This window comes from Antedon mediterranea, chromosome 1 (assembly GCF_964355755.1).
Source record: "Antedon mediterranea chromosome 1, ecAntMedi1.1, whole genome shotgun sequence".
NCBI lineage: Eukaryota > Metazoa > Echinodermata > Crinoidea > Comatulida > Antedonidae > Antedon > Antedon mediterranea.
Window position 1 is genome coordinate 20277495 of NC_092670.1, and position 19572 is coordinate 20297066.

Here is a 19572-nt window from a genome sequence, read left to right on the forward strand (position 1 = left end):
AAAAAAAAGTCCAATTATGGTAGTGGTATGCCCAAATATGGTAATGATATGACATCATCATGTCCATATATGGGCACATCACATTTTTTTATCACATAAAGTTTGATAGTGTTGATAGAGCTTAATTGTAAAATTACGGAAAGATAAAATTGTATGTCGTTTAACCAGGTAAAATACTTTCATATGTATGTATATTTATTCATAGCGTTATGGAGTTCACAAGAAGCCGTTTGAAAACATGTACAGTCGTTTGGTAGTGTTGTTGTACGAGTACAATGCTCACTTTCCGACAGCTGCTCAAACTATCCTGGAGAAGTATTCCAATATCCTAAAGTAAGTTGCACAAATCCAACATTTTCGCAGAGAAAAAGTTGTGCTACCATTTCCACTACAAGAGGATATTTACATTTCCATTGCATGTCTGCTGAGGTTTTTCGAGTTGCATGAGTGCATGAACTCATTTCCTGAGCTCTGATTGATTGCAAATTTAGAAACTGTTGAACTACTAATTTTGCTGAAGCGGAAAACTCAATAAATTAATTATCTTATAAATGAATTTATTGGAACATTGGAAACATTAGATATTTATAGTCTTTGGAAATGTGCCTAAATAAAGTAATATCAATATATCTATCTATTAATTTTACTATTTTTTCTCATTAATTTGAATAGTGAATTATCATTTGTGCTTCCTGACCTCCATCAATTAAAGTGCATCTTAGCCGGTATAACGCTGACGCATACCTCCAAGGATCACGCTGAAAATAATGAGAATAGCTTTAGAGCTGAGACAGCTGAGGAGGTGTTTGGTTTAGCGAGCAGAGAGAGCACTGCTTCTCCTACACTGCTCGTCTCTAAAGATCAAATCTGGGGGCCATCTTTGATAGCCATGTTTACAGATAGGTTAGGCAAGCATCAAGATTCTGAAGGTAACTCATTATACTATAATGTTTTTAACAGCTTTCTGCTATAAAGGGTTTTAAACCAGACAGTAAACAGTTAGTTTGGCACAGCTGCTCCAACAGCCTTAGCCATCTGTATCAAGAAGAAGAGAAACCCAACAATAAAATGAATTTCCTGATGGATTGAACAGTAAGAAATTGCTACTTCATCCTTCCATGCGTATCAACATGGAGACATACATGATATAATCTGTCTCTTCATCTTTTTTGTTGTTGTGTTTCTACGGTTATGCAACCGAGGATGGATAACTACAGCACCAAAAAAACAAACCCTAATGGAATATATATATATATAGGCTGAAGTATTTAAAAAGGCATTCATTCATTTTTTAGATGTAACAGACACTTTGCATGATCTTGATGAACAGTGTAGCAAAACACCGCAAGTTTTGGACAACTTTTCTGTAAGTATTTTTAATTTAACAATACTTATTGAATGTGTGTTTTTGTATTCTTATGTTGTTTGGACTTTGTTTTCAAAGTAAAAAGCAATTAATTATACACAACTTCTGACCCTTGTAAGAATAAATCACAGGTCATACAGCTTTGGCCAACCAGTGGATGATTGTGTATTGATGCAGAATTTGATGCAATAGTTATCGTCCAAACATAGATTGCCAGTAGCATAGTATATTTGAATATTTTTTAATGCCTTTTCTTTTATTACAGCCTGATTTGATGAGGCTAATGTCTGCTTCTTCTGTAGAATGTCGGATTATGGCATTCTCTCTTATCATTAAACTTCTTCGACAAAATCCAAGGTGAGTGGTTTATGTTCTATATATAAATTTACGTAAGGGCATCTCTATAATTGTCTTAAATTTGTTAAAATTAATTATCTTTTTAGCACATCAATCAAGTTTTTGCCAGCTTTCTTACAGTGTTTAGACAGTTCAGATACTGAGGTTATTGAGACAGCAATTAAGCATTTACCAGAGTTTTGTCTTCTCTGTCAAGGTCAGATATTGGATTTTTATTAAAGGGTTTTGCTTTGTTTCAAACACCCATACTACATTACACATGTACTGCGCCTATGAGCAATCATTGTATATATGGCGCATTATAAATGCTTTTATTACTATTATGTATTCAAAAAGTCTTAAAACAATATCAATTTTATGAATTTAATCCAATTAAATCGCTATAATGTAATGTTCGATTTATAAAGCGCTTTTACAATCAAAATATTCTCCCAAAGCGCCGTGAGAAACAACAGAAAGAAATTAAAAAGAAAAATGATGAGTTTTTAAGAGTGTTCTCAGGTCTTGTGCTTGGCACTCTATTGTGGAATAGACTGTCACCAACCTATTGTTGTGACCTCTCTATCATTCCAAATACATTTTCAGTTGGAATATACAGTTAACTCTCCCAATACCAGACAGCTGTGGGCTTGTGGATTTTCTGGAAGTCTGGTATTTGGAATGTGCCAAAGTCATATGTATATTATTATTTCTTCTTTGTCAAAACAGAATCTGCTTGTATACTTCTTGAGAAAGCTTTTCGAGTTGGAATTGACAAGAAGCTAGATGCTACGACCATTATTAGTGACACCATGCAACTGCTCAACATGGATATGTTGACGCCATCTTGAAGGATGTCACAGCTGTGTGTAATGTAATATTTTAGGAGCGTTGGGGTATAAATTGTAAAGCAACCACACCGAATACATAAGTGGTATGGTGAGAGATCAACCACACCATATATATGTAGGTGGTATAAAGTGTTGTGAAGGAATGTGGTTTTGCAGCAAATACAAACTGGAAAGGCTGTGCTCAGTATCTAAGCTGAGTAAATATAACCGTCCATATCAATGTTTTAGCATCAAGTTTCTTCAAGATACAGTCACAATTGATGCATTCTATTAGAATATAAGACTTGCAAACAGGATCAACAAATGCAAAACATGGATCCAATCTTTGTATAAAGGATCCTGTAAAATATGTATGTATGTACAGTATGTTAACTCTTAAATAATGATGGCAGCGAATGAAACTACTGTAGTCCGTGCTGGATGTTGCAGGCCCACTGTATATTGCCCACTGTATATTGCCCTCTTCTTGGGCCCAGCTTTGAATGCAAGATGTCCATTGCATTCATAGCTAGTCTTTTTTGTATAAGACTTTAATCCCTTTTGAAGGGCATTGTCAATAAAAACAATAAAACAAATACTTTTTTGAACAGATTTTTTTTTCATTTGTAAAAGTTAAAACTTGTCAAAAAAAAAGATGTTTTTGTAGAATCCTACCATACTTTTGAAATTCATGTGCAAAAAAGTCAAATCAAAAGTCAAATTTTCCATTTTCATTTTGTTTACTCTACTATTTCTCTAATAAAAATTTATACAATATTTTTACATAATTGAACTAGATAATCAAGGTTTTTCAACCAAACAAATAACTACATAGCCATACAGTGCAAACTTCCTTAAAGTTTTTTTTTATTTATGACTACATATTTTATACCATGAAATTATGTACATACAACTAAATCTATACAAAATATTAATTTACATACCCTTTTAGTACTATTATCATCCTCACACACCTTGAGTTAAATATTTTAATACAATAAAACTAACTTTAAGAATATTGCTTTTCAAGCTGTATTGAAAGTCTAGCCTTTCCACTCCCAGCTTGCCTTTGAAATTAGCCTACATTCTTTCTGTACATATTTATTATTTATTTACTAAAAAGAAGCAGAATGAATCTAAAACGATTGAAAAAGATTGATAGCGACATTGTATATCAAGTTTACTTAATTCAAAAAAATGTATATTTATTCATAGCTAATTAAACAGAAGTACAAATCTTAGTTTGATTTACAATACTGTTAAAGATCTTTCTTTTCTGTTTTTGATTACACTTTATTTGACATTTGTGACACTTGTTCACATCAATGGTGTATTTTAACAAGTTCGTAGGTAAGTTTGTAGGCTAGCCCAGTCTTTAATTAAAGCTATTCAATGCTTCTAAAAAAAAACAATGGTCTATACGTATACATACACTAAACATAGTTTTCATTTATCGGCCAAATTGGTAGGACCGTCTTTTAGGGGTTGCAACAACCACTTCATCACTGTCTTCATCGCTGTCGTCTAAAACGCTTTTTTTACTTGATGATGATTTGACTGCAAAGAAAAATGTTTTTCGATTTTTTTAGATATTGACTTTATTCAGTGGCATAACAGCTATGAGCGCTCACTGGCTAAACCAAGGGGCTCCTGAGCAGTGCCCAGAGGAAAAAACAGCAGCAGCATTAAGGTCGAAAAAGGCTAAATAGGCCTCCAGCGTTGGAGGGCCACTTAGGGTCCTTAAACCAGGGGCCTAAGACCTCTGTGTTACACTATTGGATATATTATTATGCATTGCCTATATATTGTAAGAGAGATTGTGTAAATTCTTACCACTTGCAGGACGAGGAGATGCATTACGACTTGTGTTGCGACTGTTGTTTCGACTCGGTTTACTGGTAACCAATGCGTCACTACTGTCATCAGAATCATCCAAATAATTACGAGCGATTTGTTTCTTAGCTTTAAAAAAAATTAAAATTAATACTGTAATACTGTACTTGGAAACACTTTTGGTTAATTTTCAAACCATTTACAAATATACTTATTTGTATTTTTTTTTTTTTTGGTTCTGATATATCACTGTCCAGCATACTTTTCTATTAAAACTCACATTTTTCCTGTTTTTTACTGGCATTGCTTTTGTTGCTTTTATTACTTCTAGCAGATCGTTTGGATGAAACAGACTCTGCATCTGATACTTCAGAATTCCTATACAAACATAAGCTTTAGTTTTAGCACTTGTATTTGTATGAATCAGGAGTGAAATTATTACAAGTTCACTCCTACCTGGTATCATGGATTGAATTGTGTAGTGGCGTAACAGCTATGAGCACTTAATAGCTAAACCCAGGGGCCCTGGATCTTATGGGGGCTTGAGCAGTGTCCAGAGGAAAAAACAGGCATTAAAATATGTCGAAAAAAGGCTAAAAACACCCGAGGCCTCCAGCGTTGGAGGGTCACTTCAGGTTCCTAAGCCATGAGCCTCCAGGCCTCTGCGTTACGCCACTGATTGTATACACACATATAAGAACCTGTATCCGTCATATAATGTATTGTTTTGATGTATTATGTTAAATTGGATGCACCACTTCTGTGTGTGCCACCGATGCAAAGGTGTCATTTCCTAATAAATAATTATTATTATTACATAAACACATCTCTTAATAAACAAATCTGTTATTCCAGTCTATTCTATATATGGTATGCATGTTCTAAATTTAGAGAATCATGTTCATATGATGAGTATGATATACTTTTTCAATTAATAATGATTATTTATGCATTGTGTGCTATGTAGTAAGTACATAAGACACTTATTAATTAATAGAAGTGTTTATGTTTATGATTTTTGTATGTTACCTGGAAATTGAATAAAATAAAATAGAAGTAGTGTCATTTTTAGTTCTTTTAAAAGTAGATCGAATGACACAATATAAGTTATATGATGTCACACCTTGCACTGTAACTATTCATTTGTTTCTTTCTGCCCCAGTGTCCCCTTGCAGCTGACTGTATTGTCATGGCAACATCTTCCATACCACTATCCTCTTCTTCCTCATCACTGTAATCTTTGTCGTACTTGTTCACCGGGCTTGGTGTGTATCGATTCAACTGTTGTAGGTGTTTCTTGCGGCTTTCGTGTCCTCTATATGCCGACTGAATTGCTACAGTTGCCTGTCACAAATACAAGAAATGTTTTAGTGATTTTGTATGTACTATTAATAAGTTAGTGCATTCCCTTAAATTATTTATTGTCTATATTAGACGTAGTACAACAGGTCAAACTTTTTCTAATGTCAATTAAAAAACAGATGTAATACAACTTACAGCATTCAATTCCTCCTCTTCTTCTTTCTGTAAAAATTAACATTTAAAATATTATATTGATATTAATATCTTTATAGATTCATGCGCTAAAAAATGTAATCTATGAAAGTCTGGTGGTCCAAGATTGAATCTTGGAGCAAACTTTTTTTTAGATTTAGTTTTTCATCTCTATGAATCTCTATTTACCATATCACTGCTGGAGGATGTATAGTTTCTTCCCTTCAGATAACATTAATTATATACTAAAAGCCATGCATACATTTTTAACAAGCAAGTTAAAAAAAAAAAAAATAAGAGCACTTAAAAAACTAGATTTAATTCGTCACTCTGACGAATTATAGGTTATATGCATTGATTTTAATAAAGATAATTGATTTTTAAAAGATATTTTGATTCATTGATTTTCTCAGATTCTTTAATTATTTATAATATATGATAGGACCTTGCTAACGCGAATACAATAGCCGGTATCACAATCCGATCAAAGATCCCTCTGCGTATAATGTCATAAACCACATTTGCTGTTACATAATAATAAAGACATAAGTTATTTTTTATCTAGATTTCATTATAAATCATGTGTATAATATATACACTAAGAAATAAATTTGAACAAACAATACGGATAATAAAAAAAAAATCTTATTTCGTTTCCCAAGGTGAGACTCGATCTCGGTACCTTGAGTGCCATAGACACGAGCACACACCACCGAGCCATGCACAACTGTCTAAAAATTGTAGAAAAATTCCTCCGTGTATTTACTATGCAGTAACCACTTTGGTGCAGATAGATTATTACATACCGCAATGAATTATAATTTTTTACTATGATGACATCTCTAAAAATGTACAAAAATGATGCACTGTCAAACTATATACTTTTAACTTTAATATATGAACTTTTGGAGGAAGAAAGTTAATGTTAAGTTTGTTATTTTGGCCTAAGAAAATGTCATAATTTGTTTGATTGTCGAAATGAATTTTTTTTAATTTAATATGCAATTAATTATGGCTTAATCAATTTTTGTTCCCTTAGTTTAATAATAAATCATACATAAGATACATACACTTCAAGAAAATGAAATAAAAAATATGTGTTCCCGAGCATTCTGACGATCTATATTAATTTTAAAATTTAGCATATTTTCACCATTTTGTTAACTTACACGTGCGTAGCCTGTCACTTTTGACGTGCTCGTATAAGGCAATTACGCGTTGAAAAGTGAATAAAATATGATGATATTATTAAAGAAAGGTTGTACAACCGAAATCGGACAAAAAGAGTGCGCATTAACGTATAACGCGCAGTGCGCGTGCAAAAATCTGCGCACTCATGGCAATTTTTTAAACGCTTAAAATTGCCTGAAACGTACTCTAATTTCATCGAAAATAAATTTTAAAAATTTTGAACATTTTAAGCGCGCGTACGCAAGCGTTATATGCGCTACGCACGTAATTGTATTGCCATATGATGAAATATGACCTGAAATTTATGAGTACCAAATTTTGTTTAATTGTGATTCATGCTTGTGAAGATATGATTACAAACGTGATTTCGTAAAATCGCGCGTAGACCGCGTAATTTTTGATTACGCATCGTGAAAATATAACCACATCGATTCCTGGCCATAAGGAATATACTCTGAAAAATTGACTTAAATAGATGAAACTGATATCAAGATAATTCACGGACAAAATAGTGCTAAGGAAAGAATAAATAAATAAATAAAGATTTTGACAGAATCAAGAGGTTATATGCATGATAATGCATATAACCTAATTACAGTTTTCAATTATAATAGAATTGTTAAAAGGTAGCAAATGACAGTACATCATTAATGAATGCATAGGATAACAAGATATATAGTTTTCATGTTTTTTTTCACTTTGTTTTGGCACATTTATCTAGGCTTTATAAAGAATGTTGCTAATAGAAAACCATTTAATAGGACAACATTGAAATAAATAAAAAGCAAAAAAAAGTAGCATAAATGATAACAGCTTGAAAACTAAACAGAGAAACTGAAATGATATTCACTATACCTCATCACTATCATCATCATCGCTCTAAGATGAACCATGGAAAATGATAAACAAAATATAATGAATGATAAATAATATTATTACTTTGTATCATAGGTGAGTTGTTTTGTGTCTACTAAGGTATTAGTGACCAAAGGGGTTTTAACGATCATCAATGTACCGTATATCCTTGGGTATAATCCCACCCCAATAGAACACGAAATTGGGCCGACTTTGCGAGGTGGGACCATACCTGGGGAATACCTGATTCAGGTAAAAAAAATGATTTGTAACCATTTCTTGTAAAAACTCATCTGAACTGGATAGAAAAAGGTCTACATCCAGACCAATATTGGGACTATACCCGGAGATATGCCTGTTTGTGAAATCATACATAAAGTACGGGGTAGGATTAGACCAGAAGTGGGATTATACCTGAGGATATGGTATTAGCAACCACCAAGGTATATATTGTTTGTATTTAAAAAAAATATTATTGCCCTATTGATGCTATATAGTATATATTAATTTGTCTTTTTAACAAAGAATTGTACTAACAAGTTTCTTATGAGCCCGCCAATTTCTCTGAATACTCTTTGCGCTGTTGTTCTTTCTCAATTCCTGCGCCTTTCTCTTCTGTTCTTCAAGCCTAATCTCTTCCTTTTTCTGTGCTCTTTTCAGGGACGCTGTGCTTCCGCTCCGGCTGCGTGGTGTTGTGCGTTGGATTGAGTCTGAGCTGGACTGGCGTGTTAATTTACTCCTAGCAGCAGCTTCTTCAGATTCCTTAAGTATTTGTGCAGTTATCTTCTTTAATTTGCCATTCAAATCTTTAATCTCTTGTCTGCAATAAATATAACAAATCTCAATAACACCAAATATGTAATATTCTAGTAGTGTAATGTGCCCAAATATGGTAGTGATATGGTCAAATATGGTAGTGATATGGTCAAATATGGTAGTGATATGACATCATTATGTCCATATATGGGCACATCAAATGTTTTGTTTTGTTTGATGGTGTAGACAGAGCATAACATGTGTTATCTAAGATAATCTATCTAAGTATTGCTTTATTCAAATGTTTTTAAAGTTGTAGTGAAATAATCTAGTTCTTTTATTGATGGTAGCGAGTAACAATAATATTATAAAGAGTATAACAAAGGCAAGGTCTCCTGATTGTTTTGTTTTCAAATGCAGTAACATTTGTTTACAATATTAATATAATAATATGTAAAGCACATTTGAACATGTTTATTCATGAAAAGGGCACTATACAAATGTGGTATTATTATTATTATTAATATTATAATTATGATAATCACAACTTCAAAACCTTACTCTTGTTCGTCTATTGTTTTCCGTAATTTTGATTTCTCTTCTTTCAGTCGTTTATTGTCTTTTTCATGCTTTTCAATGGTTTCCATCAACTGTCTCTTATTAGCTTCTGCTACAGAGTTCTTTATCTCTCTGCCTTTTGCCTCTTCCACCTCCTTGATAAGAATTTAAATTGTCCCTTTAGTGTATATAGGCCTAGGTTTTTTTTCTTTATACAATAACATATAACATAATCTTTTTTACTGTTTGGGCTTTCTTGGTTTTTGTTCACACATGTGTGTTAGCACACAACCTATTAAGCCTTGTCTACACTATCAAACTTTATGTGACAAAACAAATGTAATGTGCCCATATATGTACATGATGATATCATATCACTACCCTATTTAGAAACATTATCCCTTTTTTTGGTCAAAGTTGGATAGTGTAGCCATAGCTTTACATAACCACTTTCCAGGATCTAGATAAGTGTGAACAAGACCCTAGTTTTTTTCTGAAGAACTAAATATTATGTGTTACCTTTTCAAGTTTGTTGATGGTAGCTAGTAGATTCTGCCTATCCATGTCCTTGTAGTCTGTCATTTAAAAATGCATTTAAAAATTATATTTTTATATGGTAATTCTTTCATACAATCGTATTTAGGCAATTATAAGGTAATAGTACTATATATTTATTAGAAAGTATTAATCAAAGTATTCAGATCAGAGAATTAAACTAATTGGTTGGGAGTGACTTTGTCTTTAACACAATGGTACCTTCTACTCACCTCCCTTTCCCCCTTTACCCCCTGACCTTGGGCTCGATTTGTCCATAGCTCGTTCCAAATCCAACTTCAATAGTTTATTTTCACTTTGCATTCGTTGGTTAGCTTCTGTCAGCCGTAAAACTGTCCCATTCAATGCTTTTAATTTTGCATTGTTGTTACCACTTTGTTTCATTGACCTGTAGGTTAAAAATAAAAGTAGAGCTGTCCATGTAAGTAGAGGTGTCCATTTAAGTGGGAAAGGCTTATTCCAATAAATACAATATAAATCAAACAGAATGTTTTAAACTAACCTTGATAGTTTTTCATTTTCACTTTGCTCAATTCGTAACCTTTGAACCTGAAATAGTAATATGTAAATATTAGTAGTAATATATAGTAACAGTCACATGTTATATAAATAGTATTAAGCTCTTTTTACACTATCAAACTAGTTTGACAAAAAAAGTGTGATGTGCCCAAATATGGTAGAATATGACATCATCTTGTCCATCACATTTTTTTTTTCACATAAAGTTTGATAGTGTAGACAGAGCTTTACCTCTTGATAGAAAGTTTCCATTGCAATTTTCATTTCTTCAATATTAGTACATTTCATGTCTTCGTGCAATTTCCTAAAAAATAAACAAAACCCGAAAGTATTTCATGATCTTTAAAATTAATTATAAAAACTGAACTTTCTAAAAAAATTATAAACCATTCCAAATACTACAATATTAACCTATTACAGTAGTTCTCAGTGTAAAGTATGTATACTGCAGTAACTTAAAAAGTTTGAACAGTTACCATTAAAAAATTAAAAACCTACTTAAGTGCGTTTTCTTTTTCCTTAACAGCCATTTCAAGCTTAACGTTCCTTTGTTTCAATGTTACTATTTTCTAAAAGAAGAAAGATTTAGATGTTTAGATTTTAATAATAATACTTTAAACATTTTGAAGGTTTAAAAAATTATTTTACTTACAGCATTGGGATCAATAATTTTACCACTTGAGGTCATTTTCATATCCCCAGTCTGTAAAAAAATCAGAACACCTAATAAATGTGTAATATTTAGACATGAAAATGAAAATAGTGACATACCTCACTAGTCTTCATAAATAGTGACATACCCTACTGGTCATCTTTAACAGTGACCAACCCTACTGGTCATCATTAATAGTGACATACCCTACTGGCCATCATTAATTCATCAATATATTTCTCCTTCATTTTATTGTCATCTTCAAGTCGTCGATGGCGTGCCTTTATCAGCTCACTCTCTTGCTTAAGTACAGTGACCGTCTTTCTTAACTCCAGTATGTCATCATACATGTCCTCTTGAGGTTTGTAAACTGGAACTCCTTTCGTACTCCTTGTAAATGTATCTAGAAGGAAGTAAGTTCATTGACTGTGTTACTACTTAAAAATTGAAATATCTAACTCTGAAGCTGATGTATTACTTAGTAATATTAATATACTGCAGTTACTGCAGAAGAATATACAATTACAGTCTTACCATCCATAGCTGATTGTGATCTTCGTGACTTTGCTGGTAGGCCCAGAACAGCTTCTCGAAGGTAGTCGCTACAATTACCACCAGGTACAGTTTTCTTACCAGTCAAGCCTAGGTAATTACTGCTTTTCACACTTGCTGTCAACCCTTAAAATATAAAGTATGTATGTTAAAAATCAATCTCCCAAAAGAAATAATGCTAAAGCTTTGTCTATATGGACATGCCACTTTTTGTGTCAAACTACTTCGATAGTGTAGACAGAGCTTAAGTTGTAGAATTTAGAAATGTGTATGATGTTTTTTTTTACTTACCTTGCCCTCTGTGCATTCCTTCAATCCATAATTCTTCTGATGTTTTTTTCGGGCCAGTAGCTCTCATTGGTTGTCCATACGGCGAGGCTTTTTAAAAGAACAAGTTTAATATTATATTTTATTTTGTATTGAGTTTTATTTAGAGTTGGTGAATGGAAAATAGTAGTTTATTATTTTATTAATCAATGCTCACAACATTTACATAAAATTAATACTTACGTGGTTTCTTGACACGAACATTTTTTGAAACTTTCTTTTTCTTTTTTTTTGGGTTTCCTTTAGGTGAGTGTAATTTTAATTCATCTTCTGAAACATTGGATGCAAAGCTGTCATCTGAATACTCTGCAAACTGTAACAAAAATATACAATTTTTATATAATAAACGCTAAATATTTTCAGGGTATATAGAAATATTGGCGAACGCCACATCATAATTAATGAGGAAAAGGGTTGGCGAGCCTTATTCATATATCTTTATAGATTGGGTTGAAGTGAACTATAACATTTCTATTGCTGCGATACAAGGAGCCTAAAGTGGGCCTATAACTATATTACTACTACTAGGCCGCCAGCCTGGCCTGGTCCTTCTTTATAAACTCTAGCTAGGCTAAAGCACTCTCCCCCACCGACCGTACCCACTCATTGGACTGTTAGTGTCAATAATTGTAAAAAAGATGTAGGCCTAGGCCCAACTCTAGGGTCTAGCTTGCTATAGCATATTGACTAGGCTTATATATCGTAAATACATTATTATTTATTCAATATTAATGCCCTAGATATGTTATACCTCCTTAGCTGAAGTGGGCATCGTGAAATATACGACCATTCACTAAAATTAATTTCGATCAAAAAAATGTTTATTGTTTACAGAGTCGATAGTGACCAAATTGGTGGCAGTATTTGTTAGTATACTGCCCTCTATTTTTCTTAAGTTTGCGAACTAAGTATTCAATACAAAAATATACAGTACTGTAACTTGGGTAAAATAAAATACAAGAACATCATCATTATTTATTATGATAAGAAATAAAAGCTAAATACTTCTTCCTCTATTAAAAAAAAATATTGAAACGTTGGTTTAAAAAAAACAACATTGAATTAGATTGTCTCGTTTTAAAAAGAATACATTTGTAGCTCACTGTAGGCCTATCTGTTTTTTGTGTCTTGTATAATGTAAATCATAGGTAGTGTTTGTATCAAAATAAAAGAGAGCATTTCCTTTTTTAAAGTACAGAATAATTTATTTCAAAATATACACACAATATTAAAAAGTTTATAACAAACATTTTTGCAATCTCTTTTAAAAAGAAAATTGTTTGGAATATTTGGGGTATTTTCATACTCACTAGGGTTGCTGGACGGAATTAAATATTACTATTATAAAACAAATAGAAAAAAATTATTTAGTAAAGTAGAGGGACCAAGACTTGAGGTAACAGTAGTCTTAGATAAAATAATAATATTAAATACTGTACTTTATTTTAACGTAAATAAATAATACTTTATTTTAGTGGAGCTGTAACTTCAACGTCTTGCCTTCCAATTCCAAAGTTCAATCCTGACCTAGTGCCAGGGTCGTAACTCACAACTTTTTTAACTCCACTCCAAAAGCCTCAAATGAAACTTAGTTTATAAGCACGATAGATTTATGAAATAATTTATGCATCGTGTAATTGACGAGTTACTCGTTGTTGGATGTGTATAAAAAAAAAGCTTGTGTCACCTCAAAGGTGTTCTACAAGGCTGTGGTTAACTTAATAAAAATAACAAGAGAGAGAGAAAAACAGAAAACATCTAAAGAGACACATTCATTAATTTAAAATATTTTGGGTGTTGTTCTTCATCAATCATAATCATTTGTCATATACAGGTTAAAAGTTTATACAGATATATGAAGGAATTTTGATAAATCTATTTTGCAATATGCTATTGGTTCACTCTGCTAAGGACTTCATTATCTCCAGTTTGCTCTGGTATAAATGGTAGAACTCGTTTGCAATGTAGTAGAATGGAGCTTCTACGTTTTTTTGCTCTTTCTGTAAGAAAAAAAATCAATCAATCGTTAAAATGCTTCGAACAATGAAGAGCTTTTCAATGTAATGGAAAATAGTTTATCAAGAAAGTAAAATGCTGGTATACTCTTATAAGCTATTATGTGACAAAAAAAATATGATGTGTCCATATATGGACATGATGATGTCATATCCCTACCATATTTGGATATATCACTACCATATTTGGGCATATCACACTTTCTTTTTTCAAACTAGTTTGATAGTGTAGACAGAGCTTACGACAAATTAATCTGCTAACTTACTGCAGAACATTCAAAATATTGGATGTCTTTCTTGGCAGCATATTCCTCTGCAGTGTTGGAACCAACATTTCGTCGTCCTTCTAAATCTATCTTGTTTCCGACTAAAACAGCTGTAAGAATAAGAGTCATTGAAACATAAACACTCATAATAGGGAATCTAGTTATGTCATGTTAATTCATCAGGGAAAATTGTGATGTCATTCCACATTCAATTCTAGGTTCAGACGGCAATCAATAACATTCATAATGGTATATTTATTCAAATCCTCTTCACAGAAAAACTGAAGTGTGACAATTTTTTACATTTTTAAAAGGTACTTAAAATATTTGAAATGTTTAAAAAAGAGAGCATAAAATAACATTAAAAAATTGAGGAACACACAATACATCATATAAAAACAATAAAATAAACATATGTTCTATCTTGATGTGTGTAGATTTAATTGTCGATAGAGGGATATCAACCAGCCCAATAATTACATGTTTTGAAAAAAAACAAGCTCATATGCTTCGTTGATTAATTTGGTATTCTTATTTAAGATTTTAAGTTTATTATAATAGTCAAATGATACCTTATTATAATGTTTATTATTTAGGCATTTGTTCATAGTATTTGTATCCCTTTTTGTTTTTGAATGTTAACCTGTTATTGGCAAATTCTTTTTGCGGTTGGTTTTGGTTTCGAAATAAATTTATAAAAAATAAAATGTTAACCAACCTGGAATATCTTGATTGGCTGCAGCTTTCACTCTTTCCAGCCATTTATTGCAACTTTTGAAAGATTCTGCATTGGTGACATCAAAGACAGCAATGGCTACAGATGGTTGATCCCACTGTACAAGATGCAAAGAAATTATTGTTTAATGTACTATACTGGTTGTGGAGGCCTCTTGAACACAATTATAACTGATGCTTACTTTAACTTTAATCACCCCCTCCCCCACCCAAGGGTGATCAATCTACTGTACTTACAAACTCTTGAACATAATCAGAAAATGTCTCTTTTCCAGCTGAATCATAGAGAAACAGTTCCTGTATTAAACATTTAAAAAAGACAATTTATTAACATTACACCTTTCATATGTTATAATGTACTGGTTATTTAATGCCAAATAAAAATAAAAATGCACTAGGTTAATGATGGATCATTTAAGTAAAATGAATGTCCTTACCACAGAGTCATTTGTGTCTGGAATGTTCACTGTCTTTACACAAAGTTCAACACCAATTGTCTAAAAGAAGATAGCATGCGTGATTACATAGAAACTGAATTATTATATTATAACAAACATAAATACAGAAACAAAAACATACTGTGTAAGTGTAAAAAACAAATATGATATTAATAATCATCATCTTATTCTTGGTTTACCATTGAATATGCTTTTGGAAAGTGGCTGCCATCACTGTGGAATATTTGAGTCAATGCACTTTTTCCAACAGTTGAATTTCCTAAATAAAAAAAAGTTTTAAAACATGTTAATGCACATTCAGTTTAGGCTAGGCCCTAAACTTATAGAATATCCGGTAAATCTAAGTCAAACCAACCAACTGTGGCCGCAACGATCATCGCAGCCACAGACTAACCAGCTAGGGCCTAGGAAAAATAAATAATATCTTTATATAGTGAATTATTATACCAACCTACAACGACACATTTAGCTCTTAAGACTACCATTGCAACAAACAAACTCTTCCGTTCGTTTTTATATAGCCAAAGAGGTGCTTAAATTTCAAAATTAAAACTAAATGTTGTGTTGACAGTTTCTGAATCGAATGGTATGTTTATTATCTCGCGTCTTCTGCTTGGCGATTTACAAATTGAGGGCGTGCTTTGTCTAATGATTGACAGAGGTGAACTGTACGTACAGCAACTTTGATATTTTAAAATACGTAGTTTTAGTTTTACACTGTATTATATAACTATCATTTATCAAGGTTATAAAACATTTGAAATCATTGGTTTATTTATCGAGTTTTATCTAATTAAATATGAATATTAACTTATATTAATTATTATTTATATGGATAATTTATATTAATTAAAAGCTGCAAATTTTGAAGTAAGAATTGAATTAATAAATTCGTAATGACAAACAAATGCAGTCTTTGTTTGAGGTTTAGAATAATTACATACTACCTCATACATAATCATTAATTTGTTATGTTATTTGGTATATTATAGAAAAACAGGGACTATATGCCGCATGTAGGCCCTACGTCAGGCAATATAAAGTAATCAGGCAACTGGCCTCAAGTAGCAAAAAAACAATGAGTACAGGTGGCCACGAATTAATATTCATCATCAACGATTGATCCAATCAGATTGCTGAAGTCCGGCATTGTTTTAATTGTGCTGCAATTTCATTAAATTCCATTCAAAGTAGGCCTACGCGTCTGCGTCATTTCTGTTGTTGTGTGCCTGTCATGCGACTGAATTATGGGTTTACAGTTGGACGTAAGTAGAACATTAGGTATTCTTACACTAATGATACTATTATACATTTAATGTAAAGATAAATGTGTCATTCGGACACGAATTGAATATGTTTTATATTACGCCACCGTACGTAAATCCGCAACTGTAAGAAATAATGTCCACATCTCGTCTCTTCTGAGACATTTTATTCTGTGCGTGTGCCGTTATGTTGATCAAATGTAGTGGAGAGATCAACTAACTTGTCCACGTGACAATACTGGTGCTAACTAATATTTAATAAACTGTCTTCTGTGGGCCTACACCCCTCAACTTATGATTTTTGTCTATTAATATTAATTTTTTTTCAGGTTAATCAAAGCTATTTTTATTCTTTCAGATATTGAAGATAATATTTTTACTTTTATCTTGCAGATTTTTAATTATATGTGACCCGATCTGGCAAAACCCTCTCTTTGTCGGCAATTCAAAATTCACGTAATCAGTCAAAATACGTCCAAATCGACTACCCTGGCAGATTACATGTTTTTGCATTTTCGAAATATTTCTCTATCTAAGAATACGTCTACCTGATTTAAACTCCCGAAATTTAACTAAAATTATGAAAAAAGAGAGTTTTAAAAACATGTATTTTCCTCAAGCCTAACAATTTATTCACGATCTACGCTAAAATTTTGCGTAAATTCAGTTGAAAGTTGCCGAGTTTTACGACATTTTGATCGCCAGTTCGCTGCACAATGTTGAAAGGTCACACATCAAAATAAAGCTCATCCATTTGACATTCCAAATATGGAAGTTTTAGGGCGGAGTTTAAAGAAGGAACCAATGAAAACTTTGATTTACTATGACATCATTTCAGAAAATTCGGTTCTTCGAAGTTTCTGGAACAGCGAACTGCGTGTGTTGCTATGGCGCATCATCGCAATAACAAACGTTATTGGTCAACGCGCTAGATGTTATACGCTCTACGCGCGGAAATAAAAAGTTGTTTACATTTTTGTGAGGTTATTTTTATTTTACACACAGCATGTCGTAAATTTGAATAAAAACGATTTTAATATTCAAAGTAAAGTGTTCTGCAATAGCTGTAGTGTGTATTTGTTTATTCCATAGTAAAATAGACAAGTCAAAAACAATTCACGTCATAAATTCAATTGTATTTTCTATATTTTTTTGGGCTAGTAGGCCCTTAGGCCTAATTTTATTATGGTTGTAGGCCTACTACTACTGGGCCTAGCTTTATATTATTGTCAATAGTTTTATTTATACATTTTATATATCCAATCGGCTCTTAATTATTTATTTAATTTATTGTCCATTCCTTTCATATTAAATGTTTTTTTAAATCATTGGATTCAAGCCCAAACATCACAGCGAATCTTCCACGTTATAAAAAAAACAAATGTTATCGTCAATACAGTGTAATGTTAGCTTGCAATTAGCTGTGACTCTGCAAGGCGCCTAACTTGTCTAGACTAACGCTAGCCCCCGTGTCGATGCACCGCTGCCATACACGGCCTGATGAACACCCATCATCAGTAGGTCTTAATACAGTACAGGCGATGACGGCGAAAATCTGAATAGGCGCACCTAGGCCTAGGCCTGCTTGGTTTTTTGCCGTTGATATCGTAAACACTTCCGAAACCAGTTAACATTAGCTTGGTAGTTATAATGCTGCTTTTCAATAGTGCAAAATAGTTAATTCGAGTGACTAAATAGGTTAAAACGGCGTCTGAAATCAGTCAAATTGACCATAGTGTCCACGCTGCTGCTATATCGCACACACTTCCTGGAATGACGTCATTGTACCTTAGACCAAAATAGCGCGTTGCTACGGAGTGAATTTTCAGCGCGTATCAAAAAGAATTTCATTGCAAACTTCAAACGCGATTTTCTCGTAAACTAATTGAATGATTTGTAAGTTTTTAAAATATAATAACTTTTTAAATATTTACTCAATTTTTATGAAATAAACACCATTGCAAAGCTTATGATTCAAATAATCCAAATATATAAAAAAATACAAAATGAATATTTCCGACAAAAGTAGGGTTTTGCCAGATCGGGTCACATATATCTTATTTTTCTTTGCCATGTTTTTATTATTTTATATATTTATAAATATTTTGTAATGAATTTATGAATCTATACAATTTACTAAATATTATAATATATATTATTTTAAGGGTACTAATATTAATTTCTTATTCTTTCAGAAATCTACTGGAATGATCATAACGTTATTTTTAAAAAGCACGTAGGGCCTACTTGATACTAGAAAGAATTGAGAAAAGAGTGGACACACTCCCGAAAAGTCAGCCGCATTACGCATGCAAAGCCATATGAATTTAATGTTAATCAACCAGCCTTACCGTACTCTTCCCTGAAATATATGGACGAACCAATTATAACGTTTTATCTCAAAGTTTGATAAAACTATAGTTAAACTTTTCTTTCAGAACTATGAAACTCAAACGACGTGTCATGGTTCAATGGTGGAGACAATATTTTTAAATGAGAGTCCCAGAGCCTGAATATGTATTTAAAAAAAGCGGTGAACTTAACCATGCCATATCTTTCGCATTGCATTTTTGAGTTCCAATAAAAGCGGGCAACGGTAGACGTACTATATTGTTATCTTATATTGGATCTGCGTAAAAACAGCAACTTGGTAATTATTTGAAATGGCTTCCGTTCCCTCTGAAATTCACTGATAACAAATCTATTATTTGATAACCATTATCTTTTTTCTACACTAATTGTCAGATTTACTTTCAACTAATTTAACAATTTAATATTATTTTTTTGTGTAGGCCTACCGATTAGCTTTTTTTCTATGCAATTCTAATTTGTTTACTGTTACCTAATTTAATAATTATTTAGTAACCATTAACATTACTATTTCATCTTTTCTACTAAATCAATTGTTGTTTCAGTTCAGAAAAGTGACGCGCGTTCATTGTAGGAGGCCTACATAATATTTCATTGACATTGAAGCTAAATGTGGCAAAAGCACATAAAGGTACGTAC

At 32.3% G+C, this 19572-nt stretch overlaps 3 protein-coding genes across 4 annotated transcripts in view; 1 reads left to right on the plus strand and 2 right to left on the minus strand.

Moving 5' to 3' along the window:
* LOC140061272 (integrator complex subunit 1-like) overlaps window positions 1-3111 on the plus strand; it is a 30318-nt gene extending 27207 nt beyond the window's left edge. The window contains exons 40-45 of the mRNA XM_072107782.1: window positions 206-333; window positions 673-929; window positions 1296-1366; window positions 1632-1723; window positions 1810-1919; window positions 2432-3111. Coding sequence (XP_071963883.1) covers window positions 206-333; window positions 673-929; window positions 1296-1366; window positions 1632-1723; window positions 1810-1919; window positions 2432-2553 — 780 coding nt within the window. The 3' untranslated portion in view covers window positions 2554-3111. The remainder of the gene's footprint in view (window positions 1-205; window positions 334-672; window positions 930-1295; window positions 1367-1631; window positions 1724-1809; window positions 1920-2431) is intronic.
* A 316-nt stretch (window positions 3112-3427) lies between these two features.
* LOC140061299 (uncharacterized) lies at window positions 3428-12617 on the minus strand. Of its 2 annotated transcripts, XM_072107810.1 has the most exons (19): window positions 12576-12617; window positions 12008-12137; window positions 11789-11875; window positions 11480-11623; window positions 11152-11348; window positions 10946-10996; window positions 10792-10862; window positions 10525-10597; window positions 10277-10323; window positions 9987-10162; window positions 9739-9794; window positions 9223-9374; window positions 8443-8725; window positions 7906-7929; window positions 5863-5889; window positions 5489-5709; window positions 4646-4743; window positions 4366-4494; window positions 3428-4089 (listed from the first exon to the last, which is right to left on the minus strand). In XM_072107810.1, exons 1-19 carry the CDS (start codon window positions 12612-12614, stop codon window positions 3983-3985), a joined length of 2112 nt encoding a protein of 703 aa, XP_071963911.1. In that variant the 5' UTR covers window positions 12615-12617; the 3' UTR covers window positions 3428-3982. The 2 variants fall into 2 exon arrangements, with proteins under 2 accessions (XP_071963911.1, XP_071963918.1); XM_072107817.1 differs by lacking the exon at window positions 7906-7929 and having other exon boundaries at window positions 12576-12616.
* Window positions 12618-13022: 405 nt separating this feature from the next.
* Window positions 13023-15898, minus strand: LOC140047778 (intraflagellar transport protein 27 homolog). The gene is made up of 7 exons (XM_072092815.1): window positions 15750-15898; window positions 15478-15557; window positions 15278-15337; window positions 15078-15137; window positions 14824-14938; window positions 14106-14215; window positions 13023-13824 (listed from the first exon to the last, which is right to left on the minus strand). The coding sequence occupies exons 1-7, from the start codon at window positions 15781-15783 to the stop codon at window positions 13723-13725; spliced, it is 561 nt and encodes a 186-aa protein (XP_071948916.1). The 5' UTR covers window positions 15784-15898; the 3' UTR covers window positions 13023-13722.
* Window positions 15899-19572: the final 3674 nt, after the last annotated feature.

Coding starts and splice junctions, on each gene's coding strand:
- LOC140047778 (XM_072092815.1), bottom strand. CDS start 15,783: ATGGTAGTCTTAAGAGCTAAATGTGTCGTTGTAG. Junction 15,558..15,749: donor AGCTAAATGTGTCGTTGTAG/GTTGGTATAATA, acceptor TTTTTTATTTAG/GAAATTCAACTGTTGGAAAA. Junction 14,216..14,823: donor AGCCAATCAAGATATTCCAG/GTTGGTTAACAT, acceptor TTATTCTTACAG/CTGTTTTAGTCGGAAACAAG.
- LOC140061299 (XM_072107810.1), bottom strand. CDS start 12,614: ATGGTCGTATATTTCACGATGCCCACTTCAGCTAAGGAG. Junction 5,890..7,905: donor ATGATGATGATAGTGATGAG/GTATAGTGAATA, acceptor TAATTTTTACAG/AAAGAAGAAGAGGAGGAATT. Junction 4,744..5,488: donor ATGAATAGTTACAGTGCAAG/GTGTGACATCAT, acceptor ATGTTTGTATAG/GAATTCTGAAGTATCAGATG.